Source organism: Chlamydotis macqueenii, chromosome Z (genome assembly GCF_036417535.1).
Source record: "Chlamydotis macqueenii isolate bChlMac1 chromosome Z, bChlMac1.mat, whole genome shotgun sequence".
Lineage (NCBI taxonomy): Eukaryota > Metazoa > Chordata > Aves > Otidiformes > Otididae > Chlamydotis > Chlamydotis macqueenii.
In genome coordinates this window covers 15,155,794-15,170,537 of record NC_141593.1, presented here as the reverse complement: position 1 = coordinate 15,170,537, position 14,744 = coordinate 15,155,794, and the positions used below count along the sequence as shown (strand labels likewise).

General features: G+C 40.7%; 1 protein-coding gene across 1 annotated transcript in view; it reads left to right on the top strand.

The window, feature by feature from the left end:
- Nucleotides 1–12,939: 12,939 nt before the first annotated feature.
- FGF10 (fibroblast growth factor 10) overlaps nucleotides 12,940–14,744 on the top strand; it is a 71,594-nt gene continuing 69,789 nt past the window's right edge. Inside the window, exons 1-3 of the mRNA XM_086770423.1 lie at nucleotides 12,940–13,190; nucleotides 13,314–13,388; nucleotides 13,518–14,070. Of these exons, the coding sequence (XP_086626549.1) occupies nucleotides 13,731–14,070 (340 nt within the window). The 5' untranslated portion in view covers nucleotides 12,940–13,190; nucleotides 13,314–13,388; nucleotides 13,518–13,730. The remainder of the gene's footprint in view (nucleotides 13,191–13,313; nucleotides 13,389–13,517; nucleotides 14,071–14,744) is intronic.

Below are 14,744 nucleotides of genomic sequence, written 5' to 3'. Positions count from 1 at the left end.
TCCTTACAGTGTTGATTAGAATGCAGTGTTAGAGGCCTCTAGAAAGTTACTTTTAACCACAAGTTATTGCACTAGCTGCAGGAATTGTGTGGAAGATAAATATGAGAAAGAGAAGCTTTCTGTAGCATGTGTTAGAGTGCAAGATGGATCTGATAGCCATAATAACCCCTCCTGGCTCTAGTGTTTATGAAAAAAAAATACAATCTTTATCAATAACGGATGTAAATTGGATTCCATATTTTAAAGAAAGCCTATCATGTACAAAGCTACAAAGCTACAGAGCTGGTAGTAATTTAAAAAGAAAGACAAGATTTAATTGAGAAATAGAGAAGCAAATTCAATGGTTTATTTCTTAAAATTTTAAAATACATCAGATGAGCAAAATACCAAATGAACAAAGAAGCAAATGAACAAAGTCTTTTTTTTTGTCAGCTAGTTTACAATCCAAAGTAAGTGGATACTACATAGGAAGAAAGAATTTGTTATATAGATGGAGTAGCAGACTCGGATTCTGGAGATTTGACTCTTTCTTACCTCTGTTACTGGCCTCCTGAGTTGAGGTTTGTACCTCAGTTTCATAGTATGTAATGTGGATTTCCTTTGAAAAGCATTTTGAGATGTCTTGGTAGTGCTGTCATACTTAAATTGTACTGTTTTCACATCTTACTGTGATCTTACCCTTTTTGAAGGCAAAACATAGCCTGGGTATGTGGGATATAATTTATCCCACAGCACTAACCTTGGGCGCATAAAGTTAACTAAGGGCTATTTGCAGTAGTATGCAAAATGGGATTTAAGGCATCTAATCAACTGAACTTTTGAAAACCTTTGCTCAGAGATTGTTTAAAGTTAGTAGGGGCCTCAAGCTTCAACAAAGTTGCATTGGTACCTACAAATCAACTTCTAGTGTGTAAAAAAAGCACCTAAGCACCTAAAACTGGACAGGAGCAAGCAATTCTGCACACTAGTGCATAGCTTGTATCACAGTGTAAGCACATGTCTTGCTGGAATCCTGAAACTGAATCTACTTATTTCCATGAGGAATTCAATCCAGTGGGTGTTAACAATCATATCTGTGAGAAGCGAGACTTGAATTTCAGTGCCTGCTTGAACTACTGCTTTTTTATTTTGCATTAGGCAGTCATAAAATGCATAAAAATACTATGGAGCAGTGACTGGAACCTAGATCTTTATTTTAAGGGGAAAGATTTAACCACAGGTGGTGTTTTTCAAGACACAAGTGCATGGCATGCAAAGTGGAATAGCAACATTAGAATTGAGTAAGAAGAAGAAGAGAGATTATTTCATCTAACATGGCTCAAGCACTTTGTTGGACTGGAAACATGGCCCTACATCCTCTTCAGGCAGGAGGATTTGAACTGAAGAGTCCAATCACATTAGTAAAAACCCGTGGATGAAAAGCAATCACCACTTGTGCTTTCACCTCGGTTTCACAGTACTGATGCCTACTTCATTTGAACAAAGAAGATGTACCTGAAGTATCTATAAATTCAAAGAAGAAGGCAGCGTCTTCCTCTAGTACAGAAACAGCTCCTAGGCCTCCAACAGAGTGGTAACCAGGTCGGAATATGTTCTCCTGGTTATACAGACAACAAATGTAGATGCAATACGCTGTAGCTTCTTTTAGAGAAGCCAAGCATTTGATACTTAGGGACTGTGGTGATGAATGTGACAGTGCTGAAATCCTTTACTATGAAGAGATTCTCGTGGCAGTTATATGGCACAGAAACAGGAGGTTATTTGATGATGTGTCCAGACACCCAGCAAATTCTGGCGGTTCTTACAGTGTTTCAGTTCAGATTCCAACTTTGTTGTAACTCATACATTTTCTCATAAAAATATGTAGGAAGAATGTTTTAGATATCTTGCACTTGGCAGTAAGAAAGATGACATTTTGATAGTCATGTAAAGGCATAATGAGTAACCAGTCTGACATGAGTCAAACACTGTCCATGTCTAGTTCAGATCCTTAGTACCTTAGCCCACTTTCATACTTGCTACAGCTAATTTCAATAATGTTGTGAAAAGCTGTCGGTGGAAGGGGTGGGGAGCGAGGGTGTGTGTATGCACGCACAAGTCTGAAAGAGGTTGATTCAGTCAGGATTTGTGGCAGTATAAATTGCAACTTCCTGAGTTTTTATTATTGAATTATTAGTTCGAATGCTGACTATCCAAGGATATGATTCTTGGTATAGTTCCCCGTTTTTCACATCTTTTATCTATACAGGAAATACCACAAAATCTGTCTCAATAAAAGACACAAGCAAGTCTGCTTCAAATTGATGGAGTGTTTGCACAGAAAAATGTTTGACACCCTTTAAAACTGGCAGGAGCTCTATGAGTAAACAGGCTGCAGAATTTGGTCTCAGACCGTTTACACAACCTGGATTGTTAATGTAGCCATAAGTAAGAGTGACAAATAAACAGCATCATGACAGAAGAAGCCCTTCGACATCAGATGATAGTCTTTCACAACTTTTTTTCTCCCTTTCCATGAAGGCTGATAACACCACCAGCAAAAGATTCATTCCTCTAACTCAGCATAAGAGGAGTAAAAGGAACTTAGTCTACCTATTCTCTGCTACCAACATCCCCAGCTAAATACCTGAGTGCACCAAGCACATGCAGACATAGCTCCTATTTACCGTTGCTGTAGCAGACCAATGTCCAAGACTGTGGGACAAGGGTAGCTGAAGAGGTCCTCTTTTTCTCAGCTGTAAGGATGCATTCTTCAGACTAATTGGTTACAAATGTTCACTTAACAAGCAAAGTTATTCATATGTTACTGTAATGCAATAGTGAGTCTTGAAGACTTTAAATGTTGTTCACTTGTCTTTCTAAATCAAAATCACCCAGCAATTATTATGGAAAAAAAAAATGAAGTACTTTACTTAAAGCAAATGTCATTTTTAATCTAGGGGAAATTTGTGTCCCATAATTTAATGGATTGTTAGCATTCTTTTCTTTTTTTTTTTCTTTCCGTTTTTGTTTTTTTTTTTTTAGCAGAGAGCAAACCCTCTATGTGAATGCATAGCATAGCTAAAAAAGCCTAAGGATTAGAAAAAAAAAAAAAGTAGAAGTCTTTTGCTGCTGTGCTATTTATTTTTTCACTCAGATGTGATCAAATAGTCGTACTGTGTGACAGATGTCCAGTGCACTATGTAAAACAAACTGCTAAATCACTCCTCGTGGATGTGCACACATGACACAAATATACTACACTGGAAAAATATAGGAACAATGAAAAAAATCAGCATACACTGAATGAGCATTAATTACTGTCTTCCTTAGCGTACACTGGGAATTTCCAGGGAATTTCTAGAATTGCCGTGCGTTGATGTATTTTCTGCAATTTGGTCAGTGCAGGAAAACCTCATAGAATCTGTTGAAGTCAGCTGCCCACAATCAACTGAAATTTGAGTCCTGTTTATTCTCTAAGTTTTGCAGAATTAGTCGTAGATAGAGAGGATCCTCATAAAAAGAAATGGAAAATAAATTATTGTGAAAGGGTGAGAGAGTTTGCTCTGTTATTTCTTATGCTGTAGTTTCCTGGAGATGTCACTTAGTAATACAAGCATTTTGTTAAGCATCTAATCAAGACTTATCTGGTTTCTTTAAAATCATGAAAACTACAAGAAAAGAATCCATCAATCATCTAAATTGATCCCTGCATCAAGTCAGGTCTATCTAGAACAACTCAACAAATTTATTCCTAACTTACTTTTGAAACTCGCCATGAAAAAGACCATACAACATACGGGTTCCTTGTAATGCTCATCAAAAGCACCAAACATTGTGTCTGTAATAGTGACGTTCTCCTAAGAGGGTACATAACAGCTACTTTGCTACCATTCTTCCCTTTATGAAAATGTTAGTGTCTTTCAGACTTGAAAAACTACCACACAAAATAGTTTGTCTTCTCACAATCTTGATAACCTCACTCCTGATACTCAGATTTCTACAAGGATACCACACTTGAGGAACTTTTTATAAGCCAGCTGAAAGTCTGAATAGGAAAAACTTAATAAAGTTGCCCTAAAAGTACTTAAACACACACATAGCTTTGAACATATTGCTGTCATACTGAAACTTTTTGGAATATGCACGTCTTAAGCACACGCATAAGAAATTGTCTAGATGGGCAAAGAGCTCAAAGCTCTGTAGGGCCAAGCCCAGTTTTGTTTGAACATGTCCAATAGATTAGGGGGTCTTATTTATGGATTGTGTTTTCTGATTTTCTGTTTTCATGATGTCATGATTTGGTGAGTTGACTTGCAGTTATCTTCCTGACATTACCCTCAGTCATTATCTCTTCATAGTTACATCTTGCACATTTGCACCTTTTGTAGAGGACAATACTTCTTACACATTAGCTGGTGTTAATTGTTTTACTTTTGTCAGAAATCCAGGCTGGATATAGTCAGTGCTGCCAGGTTACTCCCTACCCCTAATTCTATTCAGTGCTCAGAAAGAAGATCTACATGTGTCACACATCAATCAAAAAACTGAGGAGACAGCATCCCACCCATCACTTCTCTGCAGATGCTCGATACCTGAAATAGGATAGGATGTCTTCAGGGTCCACAATACTGTGCATTTCTGAGTAAGTTTCCATTTTGGAGGATGTGTGGCTTCTCCCTATCTCCCATTTGAAGATACCAAGCAATTGCAAGAGAATGAAAGCATATTTCTTCTGAGGGCCACCAGGGAGCAACTTGTCCTGTGGAGCTGTGCATTAGCTCGCAGCCTTAGACTTTTGGAGAAGCACCTTTTACTGTGGAGAAAGAAAAAAAAAAAAAAAAAGAACTTTATTTCCTTCACCGTCCTCTCCTCAGAGAGATGACTTGTGGTGGCTTATCTGATCATGTGATTTGTTGACAAATTTGAATGCATGCCCGTAGGGAACCAGGATCAGTAAGACTGTTTGGTAATTAAATTGTATGGTCTGAGTTAATACATTACTTGTAAATGCTTTTCAAAATTTTTCTGACCAATCATCATTCAGTAGCCGTGAATTTAGCTAGCTGTCTCTCATGCCTAGATTTTTTTGTAGGGAGCATTTACCTGCCAGTTTACTAGCTAACTAACTAACCAAATAAATAATAGAATTGTTAATTAATTGAAGAGTTTTCTACCTTTTGGAGTATGCATGAAACAAGCACCAACAAGTGAAGCTGACCTGGAAAAGGCTGAAGCAAAGGTCACCACTGTTTTGTAAAATCACTTGTACAACAGACTCACAGAAGTTCAGAAGACATTAAAAGCACTAATGTTGAATGCCTCAGAAACTAAGCAAATATTTTTACTCCTGCATCATCTCTGGATGTTGTAGGTTGGCCTATCTATTCAGCCCTTACATATGATCTCCTCTGCTTAGACAGTATTAAGTAGTGCTTTTCCACAGACAACAGTCAACATTTGCCACAACTAAGTAACTTGTTCTTTGTTGTTTAGATTTCTATTGCTCAGATACAGAAAAAGGGTTCCAAGACAATATCCACTTCCCAATAATCATGTAAATAGGATAACTTGGTCATTCAGGGCTGGAAGAAATACCAGAGGCAAGGCAGCATCACAAGCAGAGTAGAAGACACAGAAATGGAGATGTTCTTACTTGTTTAGCTTTCTCCCTCTGTTCTTTGGGTGCAAGAGGCTCTTGTATGCTTTTGAAAACTGCTCAGAATGAGCTTACACCATATACACAGGCTTCTACTGCTTGTTACTATCAGTAATGTCTCTTGGTTTGGCAAATTCCAGTCTAGTTTAGGGAGTACATATCCAGGAGCTGCACTGAAAAACAAACAAACAAACAAACCTGCAGCAGATTTTTAATATTTAGAAATATACAAGGAAGGTATTTTACCATTATTGGCATGCAAAAAAAAACCTCAGTGTGTGTCATTTTCAAAGTTCCTTGCTTTCAACTGCATGTAGAATACATGAAATGTGACATTATGTTTACTGAATCTGGCATGTAGGAGCTAATCACTATCATCAGTAACTGGCAACATGGTTAAAATCTGCAACAATTTGGATCTGTGTGGCCAGTTGTTACTCATATGCTGTAAAGAAAAATAATCTCTTTAAGCCTCACAGAATGGATGACTGCTCTTCAGAGAGCTGCTTAAATCCTTAACATGCTGTAAACATTTTAAATAATGCTAAAAAGAAGGTACCATATTGTTATCCTTTGTCTCTGTGTTTTGATCTTAATAAAAAGCTAAAGAATCTGCTAATAAATATAGAAGTAATTAAGCTGCATTTTCAAAACCATAATCAGCAGGTGGAGAGTACCCTATAACAGATGAAAATTCTCTTTAAAAAGATCACAATTCAGCCAACTTCCAGCTCAAATCTGACTTTGAGGAACTCCTTCTTTGATACAGAGCCTGGCACAGCAGCAAAGCCTGGCTGTTCCTTCTGAAATCCAGGACTAAATAATAACAAGGGTGTATCTAGCCAGGCAATTATATCTGAGTTACGGTGTTCTTACTAATTACATTGAGGGTACGAGTATGCCCTAAGCTATGAAGTGCTTGGGAAAAAATCACATATACTTGAGCTGACTCCATGTTTTGTTTTCGTCTTCACGCTATCTTTGATGAGACATCTTTGTCACATATGTGTGGAAAGGTAAAGGTGATGTGCAACCCTGCACACCACTTCCGTGGAAACACAGGTGGAATGTACTGTATAAGAGGTACGGTGCTACATAGCTCCCGGATGATGCCAGGCATAGGAAGGCGGACAGGTGCCTAGCCTGGCTTGCAGCAGATCCACACAGCCCGCTCAGCAGGACACACGGGGAGCTGGCCCTTGCTTCCCAGCCCCGTCCTTCACTCCTCTGCTAGCACAAGGCTTGCTTCCATCACCCTTCCCCACGCTGAGAGGTGCTTGCTCACAGAAGTAATTCCAGTGACTGCTACAAATTAACTGACAAAGAAGAGGCAATGTGTGAGCTCCCCCTGCAATGTGTGAGCTATTAACTAGCTCAGAGGGAGCCCAGCTGGCTACCCTGGTTGCCTGTGGTGAGGCAAGCATGTTCAGCTGTTGGGCTGATGTTCCTAGCTGTCAGCTCTGTTTCAAATAGCTCCACAAGCAATGCCTAGAAGTGCCTTCTTCTCTCCCTTCCAGTAGCACTCAAGAAGGACAAAGCATAGCAGAGCTGTGGAGTTTTTGTTTGGCTGCGTTGCCTTTCTAAAAGGGATCTTGGTTGGATCCAGGAAGAGAACTGGACAGTTAGCACCTTGCAGCTACAAGCTCCTGTTTACAGAAAAGCTTGTATAAAGTTTTGGTTTTGTCTCAGTTAAATGCCACACAAAGACCTTTTCCAGTAAATTAATAGATACAATTCAAAGATCCAAATTATCTCCATTTCTGGAAAGTTTCCTCCAGGGAAAGGGAGCTTCAGTGTCACAAATAGGCAAACACCTTGTTTCAGCTGAAGATTTGGATCCTGGGAATGATTAGTGAAAATGTTTATAGTGTATCTTCAGAAGTAGTTGTTATAAACAGCTAGCATAACCAGTATGGGGAAAAAAAAAAAGAAAAAAAATTACCATCAGCATTATCCTTTACAAGGAAAACTCACAGGTGTATAGGTTTAAGTGGAAGGAGGGTATATCAGAGCACACAAAGTACTTTCTCAGACTCATGGTAGGTTTCCCCATGGAAAATGCAGGCTTGGATGAGATTGAGTGGGGAAAAAAAAGAAAGAATCTGCAAAGACCTGACTGACATTTGCCTCTTCCTGGCAGTTTCTGAGAGTTTTGTTCTCAATCGCTCGTATTTATAGGAGTATTTAAGTGGCCTGCATTCATGGTAGTTCTGTATGAAATAAGAAAGAAAAACAAATCCTCTGCGATTAAAGTAACTCCTCGAAAATATTGCCTTTTTAATTATGTTTGTGCCGGAGAGTATGCAGAACTGGCTGCCAGCAGACCGTTACTAAACACGGTCACTATCCAACCCACGCACATAGCTATTTATGGCACTGCAGCTCAGTGTCTGGGGGTCTGTAGTCTCCTCTAGCTGACCTCCATAGAATGCATTTTTTTTTTTACTTATTTCTTCTTCTTTTTTTAATAGCTGTATTTATCAAACAAAAATCATACAGATATTTTCAAATGTCATACATCTTTTTGTAAGTTCGTTGTCAGACATAGCGAAACTATAAACATATTCTAAGAGAATAGCCATAATTAGCATTTGAAGAAGAATAAACATTTTTCTTAATTGTTTGCTTGAACCACAGTACTCAAACAGTTTCGCCATCTATGAGAGAGAAAGACATACTACTAATGTAAGTAACGAGGTAAATCCTGCCTGGTCCCACTATTTATATGCCTGTTCACAAGAAGATGACCTGTGCCGTCCTAAGAGATGCCATATTTTGATTCTGTTTCTTAAAAAAAAAAAAAAAAAAGGCATAAAACAGGGTATATTCCAGCTAATCATTATTTATCACTAGCAGCAGTGCTAGCCCAGCCAACTCTTCATTCTTCTACCACATTTCACAGAGCAAGTACCATCTTACTTCTCCTGAGGACTAGCCTCAGCCTGGGCAGGGCCCTTGGCCATTCCCACTCACGTCTCTGTAGGCTGGGTGGAACCAGATCTGGCTGAACGACATTTCGGTTATCTCAGACTCATTTTGCACACGTCGATGTTACATTTAACCTAGAAATGTAAGTCATTTTGAAATTAAAAAGAAATGCTGAAACCAGCATTTTATTAACCTCTGCTAAACGCTGCTTGAGTTCTCCAGTTTTGGATACTTAGTCAGAAGGGAGTGTGCACAGAGGAGCCAAGGAGTATGCTCCACACACCACCAAATTCCACTACAGGCAGCTAGAACAGTATTCTGATTTCATATGTCTTATTCCAGCTTCATACACACAGATGAGTTACACCACCTTCAGTCTTGATCCTTGACAACTTAAGCACTTATTTTATACCTCATACATAAAATTAGAATAATATTCATATTTTGACACCTTTTAAATCACATTGAGGAACACAAAATGGTGAAAAATAGAGACAAATACAATGATGGTGATTTTGCAGATTTCTCAAAAGAAAACAACTGTATGATGACTTTTTTTCTCAAGCTTTAAGACATGCTTTGTTCAGATAAAAGCAATGGCCTTCAGTCTCTGTTATTGGTTGACATGAACTCCACAGTGTAAAAATTTCAGCAAGCAGGACTGCATCACAATTCAAACAGCTTGTCTCATTGCTGGTTGGTGATTGTGGACACTGTGGACACCACCTTTTCTTTATAACAAGATTGGTGTTTTACAACACTGCCAAGCTCTGCCATTCAGAAATGACACACAGACGGAGGCACCTGAGCAGTCACTGGGATTTGGCATTCCTCGTCTCATTTCTGGCAGAGCTGTCTCTTTGGCAGCGACATTCCTGGCCCGAATCTCTCTCAATGAAATCACTGGCAAATTTCCCAACACCTTCAATAAGAACAGAATTGGGTCCCAAGACCAGAAGATGCATGTGCATCTCTCATCATACTGAAAGCAGCAAATGGTCATGATTGCTATCTAGCAATCCAAACTGAGGAGATGGTGACATCTGAGAGTGAGTTGATTATATTAACACTCAAAGGCATAGACAGAACTTATTTACAATACCAGGAAAGATAACGCCTTGCCTAAGGGAAATCATACAATGCAAAATCTACTCCAACTACCTTAAAATATTCCTTCTCTGATTCGAGTCATCTACTTAACAAAGAAAAAAAAAACACAAACAAAAAAACCTCAAAACATCCCTCCTTGCTGATCAAAATACAAAAACATGACATAAGGTATTGCTACAAGTATCAAAAGATATTTTGTTTAGACTATTTTTCATTAAAATTTACCTGTGAAATTCATTTCCCTGAACATTCTTTGGAAAGAAAACAACCAGAAAAGAAAATTCTTTAAATATACTTTCTAATTTTTTCACATTTTTTACAAAGGGTTTTCTTTATTTCATTCTGGATGGGTCAACGTAATTCAACATTTATAAAACTGCAGAGCAGGAAACTTTTCACAGAATCTTACAGCAGTAAAAGGCAAAACAGAAACACTGTTTCAGAAGCAGCAGGTACCATTTCTGTCTAAGACCTGTACTGAAGGTAGCTGCTTTTCAAGCTTAGCAATGGAACAATTAATAAAGGAACCCATTAAGGTCTGATTGTTGCTGCTAAAAAGGAAGGTTGAATTTCAGTCCTTTGAAGTAACTGAGAATGATTCAGGCCTCATTACAGAGATATAATCTACATTCATACATTTATGTTAGTGATTCAAATCTATTGGGACAGATTGAATTCCGTTAAATAGTGCATCTTTCCTGTGGAACTTTTCTCAGGCTTTCTCAGGCTAACCCAAGAGGTGACCTGACAATACAAAGTAGTGGGGTATTTAGGGATTCAACTGTGCTATAAAAGAAAGGCTATACAGAACGTAGAAAAAAGACCGAGATATAATCTAAAAAGCTATGTCAGCTTTTCATTTGGACTCTGTTTTGTAAATGCCCTCCCTGTCATCACACAGGATAGAAAAGAACTCTATGTGTTGTAGTAGTTTTAAGTACTGCACTGAATATTGCACCTGCCAGAAGCAGATATAATATGAAATTCTGGATATGTGGGTTTTGTCCTTAACCATAAGATCTTACAACCAACATGCAGCCAGTCACAAGCTAGAAATAGGTCTAAGCAGAACTCTTATTGAATAAATTCAAGACAGTACCTATTTTTTTAATGAGTAGGGGTTGAATAGATCTGTTTGGCCCCCAAACTACTATTTTCTCCTGCCACGAGGGATCCTAAAAGGCTGATTCATTATATTTTCAAGCGTTTGACAGGAAAAAGAGGAAAAATGAAAGGTTGCTTCAAATGTATAATTTTAAGATATTATAATAATTATTTATGATTTCAGCTGCTGGAATCAAAAGAATGTCAGTTTTAGAAACAACATTTTGTACCTTTCATGACCTAGACTGCAAGCAAACATTGACATCAGCTTTGTAGACATGCATGTAAGCTGTCAGGCACTCATGAAAAGTAGGCTTTTGCTTTTCATTTTGGTTTTATTTCTTTTTTTTCATTAGTTGACACAAAAGGAATGCCTAAATCAGATTCACCAAAGATTTCTGAAATGCTTTGCACTTAGTGCAAATACAAGCAGAATAAATACTTTGAAGTACCATAAACAACATCATAAACCATATTGATTCTAACATTAAATGGTTTCATTTTTAAGGCTGTTTAAATGTCACCCCCAGAAGCTGAACACATAAATTTAGGAGGCGACTCTCTCCAGAATAAATACCATAATTGGAGAAAATAATTTCTAATTTCTGTTGCAAAGTTAACAATATATTTAACATCCTAATCTAATGAATCAGTCTAATTTTAGAACTATTTGTTCTTTTTTGCATTTTCTGTTGTTTAAATTAAGATTTACTCCAAATGCCAAATGTAATTGCATACGCGGTTTTCCATTGCATTCCTCTGATCTGTGTTATTAAACTGCCTCTATTTCAAAAAGTTTTGGGTCTGCGCTACTTACTGTGTTTCTGTACCGCTTCTCTTCTCTGGTACTCCATTCTCTTGGTGAATGTTCCACCTACTTGCATTCAAAAACAGTTATTTTACTATACTAAACATTGAACCAAAACTTAATGTCTTCCATGCTGCCCATATCATGTCAGTTCCTGATTCCTTATTCTGGTGTTAAAAGATAGTACATCCTATGGAACATGCCTGTTAATTACTGGGAAACTTGACAGTTCAGTGACCGACTAGAAATAAGAATCTGTCACAACATTCAGTATGTGAAATGACAAATCCGTTAGGAGGATGGAATCAAAGGAAAAACCAACAACACATGCCCCTCCAGGAAAAGAATAGCTTGAAAAATCACTTTAAAACAGCCTTAAAAATGGAAAAATTGTTTCTGAAAAAGGGAACTGCGTTAGTTTGGGTTTGTTTTTTGGTTTTGTTTTTTGGATTTGTTTTTTTAAGACAGCAAAACATTGAGACAAATTTTATGGGGAAACCTTTGCAATCCTAATAAAACCCCTTTTGCTTTGAAGTCAGATTCGTGATTCAGTAAATGACTCATGTTAGCAATTAGAAAATGGTCATTTAGGGCCCTGATTTCTTTTGAGACAAGGAGGGTGAGGGTGGGGAAAGAGACACAATAAATCTTGAGAGGCTTAAAAGGAAGAGCAGGCTAAAGTGTGAACTTTTTATTTCAGCAACGGAAGCGAGAAATCAGTGGTTCATTAAAGGAGGGAGAAGGACCTCCATGGAAGCTGGCAAAGAAGAAGGAAAAGGAGCTAATTATGTCTCTTCCCTTTTTACTCTCTCTGACCAGCACATAATCTGCTGGATTTGCCTGCAGTATATACTTCTTTCCAACCTCTCCACCCAACCCCTCCTCCATCGGGGGGGCGGGGGGGGAGATCGAGCAGGCAACAAGCTCCAGGTGGCTTTCTCAAGCACTTCACTGCCAAAAAAATAAAATAAAATCCTCCGCTAGAAAACAAGTTTCTTTTTCCTTTTTTTTTTGGGGGGGGTGGGGTGAAGGGGGAGGGAAGCCTCCCTAGAGGGGATTGGTTCAGCCTGGAAGACAGGGAAATTAGCACAGCACGAGTCTCCATGCCGTGCTGGTGGCCGGGGAGAAGAAGGCTTTAGGAGCAATTAGCAGCGAGCCGAAGGCGGCGGCGGCTGCCGCTGCAGCCCGGGAGGAAGCGAGGGCAGCTCCCGGGGCTCCCTCCGCAGCAGGCACCGCTCGCTGCCGCCGCAGAAGGGTTTCAGATGTCCCACCGCTGCTTGACCCTCGGCAAATGAGGGTTGACCACCAGAGGCACATCCCACCTCTGACTTGTAATCGCTGACATTTAGGCTGCAGCTTCCAACCTGTTTACAACCAAAGGGGGAGGGAAAGGAAGGGAAGGGGCAGAGAAGTTAGGATTTTTCCCTCCCTCTCTTTCTTTCTGGATTTTTTTTTTTAATACTGTTCTGGAGAATTCAAAGCAAAACAAAGAAACTGCCTCCTCTGGGGTTGTCAGTGAGAAAGGACGAGTTGTGCAACTGGTTTGGGATTTGCAAAAAGGCAAGGGGGTGGGGATCAGAAGAAGGTGCAAAGCCACAAAGTGTGAGTGCATGTGTGTGTGTGTGTGTGTAAAGGGGTATGTGTGAAAAATCCCTTCCAGCACCCCTTTCTGCTGGTTACTATTTATTTTTGTTGTTGTTCACTTTGCTGTCATCTATTTTTCAGACCTTTCTGCATCTAAGATGGTGAAGAAAGGAGTGAGGAAGAGAACAAAATAACTACTGGGAAGTCTCAAACCAGGTTGGGGAGTGTGTGTGTATGTGGAGGGGTGGGGTGGGGAAGAGAAAAAGGAAAGAGGATTAACCACAGCAACACCCCCCCCCAAAAAAAAAAAAAACAAACAACCCAACAGCTCTTTTTTTTTCTGAGGGAGGACTCGAAGGATTAAAAGGCAGCAACTTCTGAGGCGATTTGTCCCCTGAGTTATGGATGTTGGTGCACTTACTTCAGGCCAGATCAGAGCTCAGAGGGATCTAACCAGAAGCAGCAACCACCGGCTCTCCGCTTGCCTTTTACCAGGTTTTACCCTTCCAGTATGTTTCATTCGATAAGACATTTTCCAGCGCCCAGAGTTTCAGTACAATGTGCAAATGGATACTGACAAATGGTGCCTCAGCCTTTTCCCACCTGCCTTGTTGCTGCTTGCTGCTGCTCTTCTTGGTGTCTTCCGTGCCTGTCACCTGCCATGACCTCGGCCAGGACGTGCTGTCCCCGGAGGCCACCAACTCTTCTTCTTCATCATCCTCCTCCTCCTTCCCCTCGTCCTTCTCCTCTCCTTCCAGTGCGGGGAGACACGTGCGGAGCTACAATCACCTCCAAGGAGACGTGCGCAAGAGGAAGCTCTACTCGTACAACAAGTACTTTCTCAAGATCGAGAAGAACGGCAAGGTCAGCGGCACCAAGAAGGAGAACTGCCCCTTCAGTGAGTACCGTTCTGCCGCCGGGCAGCGGCCGCCGCAGCCCCCCGAGCCCCTGGGCCCGGGGCGCCCGAGCCCCCTCACCGGGGAGGGAAGGGGAAGGTGACGCCGCGGCGGGGAGGGGGCGCGGGGCTGGGCTGAGGTGGGATGGGGTGGGCTTCTCCGGGACGCCGCTCCCCGCCGGCCCGTCCCTGCACATCTCTCTCCGGTTACGTTCGTTTTGCAAATGGCTTCGCTGCGCACGGGCTGTTTCTCTGCTGGGCAGAGAGGGAATTAGAAAGATTTGTAAGGATGTGGCGCGGAGTTGCGGGGCGGGGGGGGGCATTGCGTCCCGAATCTGAAAATCATTATCCCCTGTCAGTACAGTGCCTCGACGAGAGCGCTGTATTGAAACAATGCATCGATTTCCCCCGTGCACACACAAGCTCCTCTCCCCCAGCCGCACCAGAGCTGAGCTGTCCGCTCCCCGCTCGCTCCTCCCCGGCCCTGGAACAGGCTTGGGGTTTTTGTGTGGTTTTGTTGTTGTTTTGTTTTGGGTTGTTTTTTTTTTTTCCCCCGGGGTCGCCCTTTTGCCGCGGGGGTGCCCAGCGAAGCGGCCGCGCTCCTTGCCGTGGCGCTGCACCGCTGCTCGCCCCGCCGCCAACATCTGGGGCTGGGATCGCGCGGACCTCACACGCAC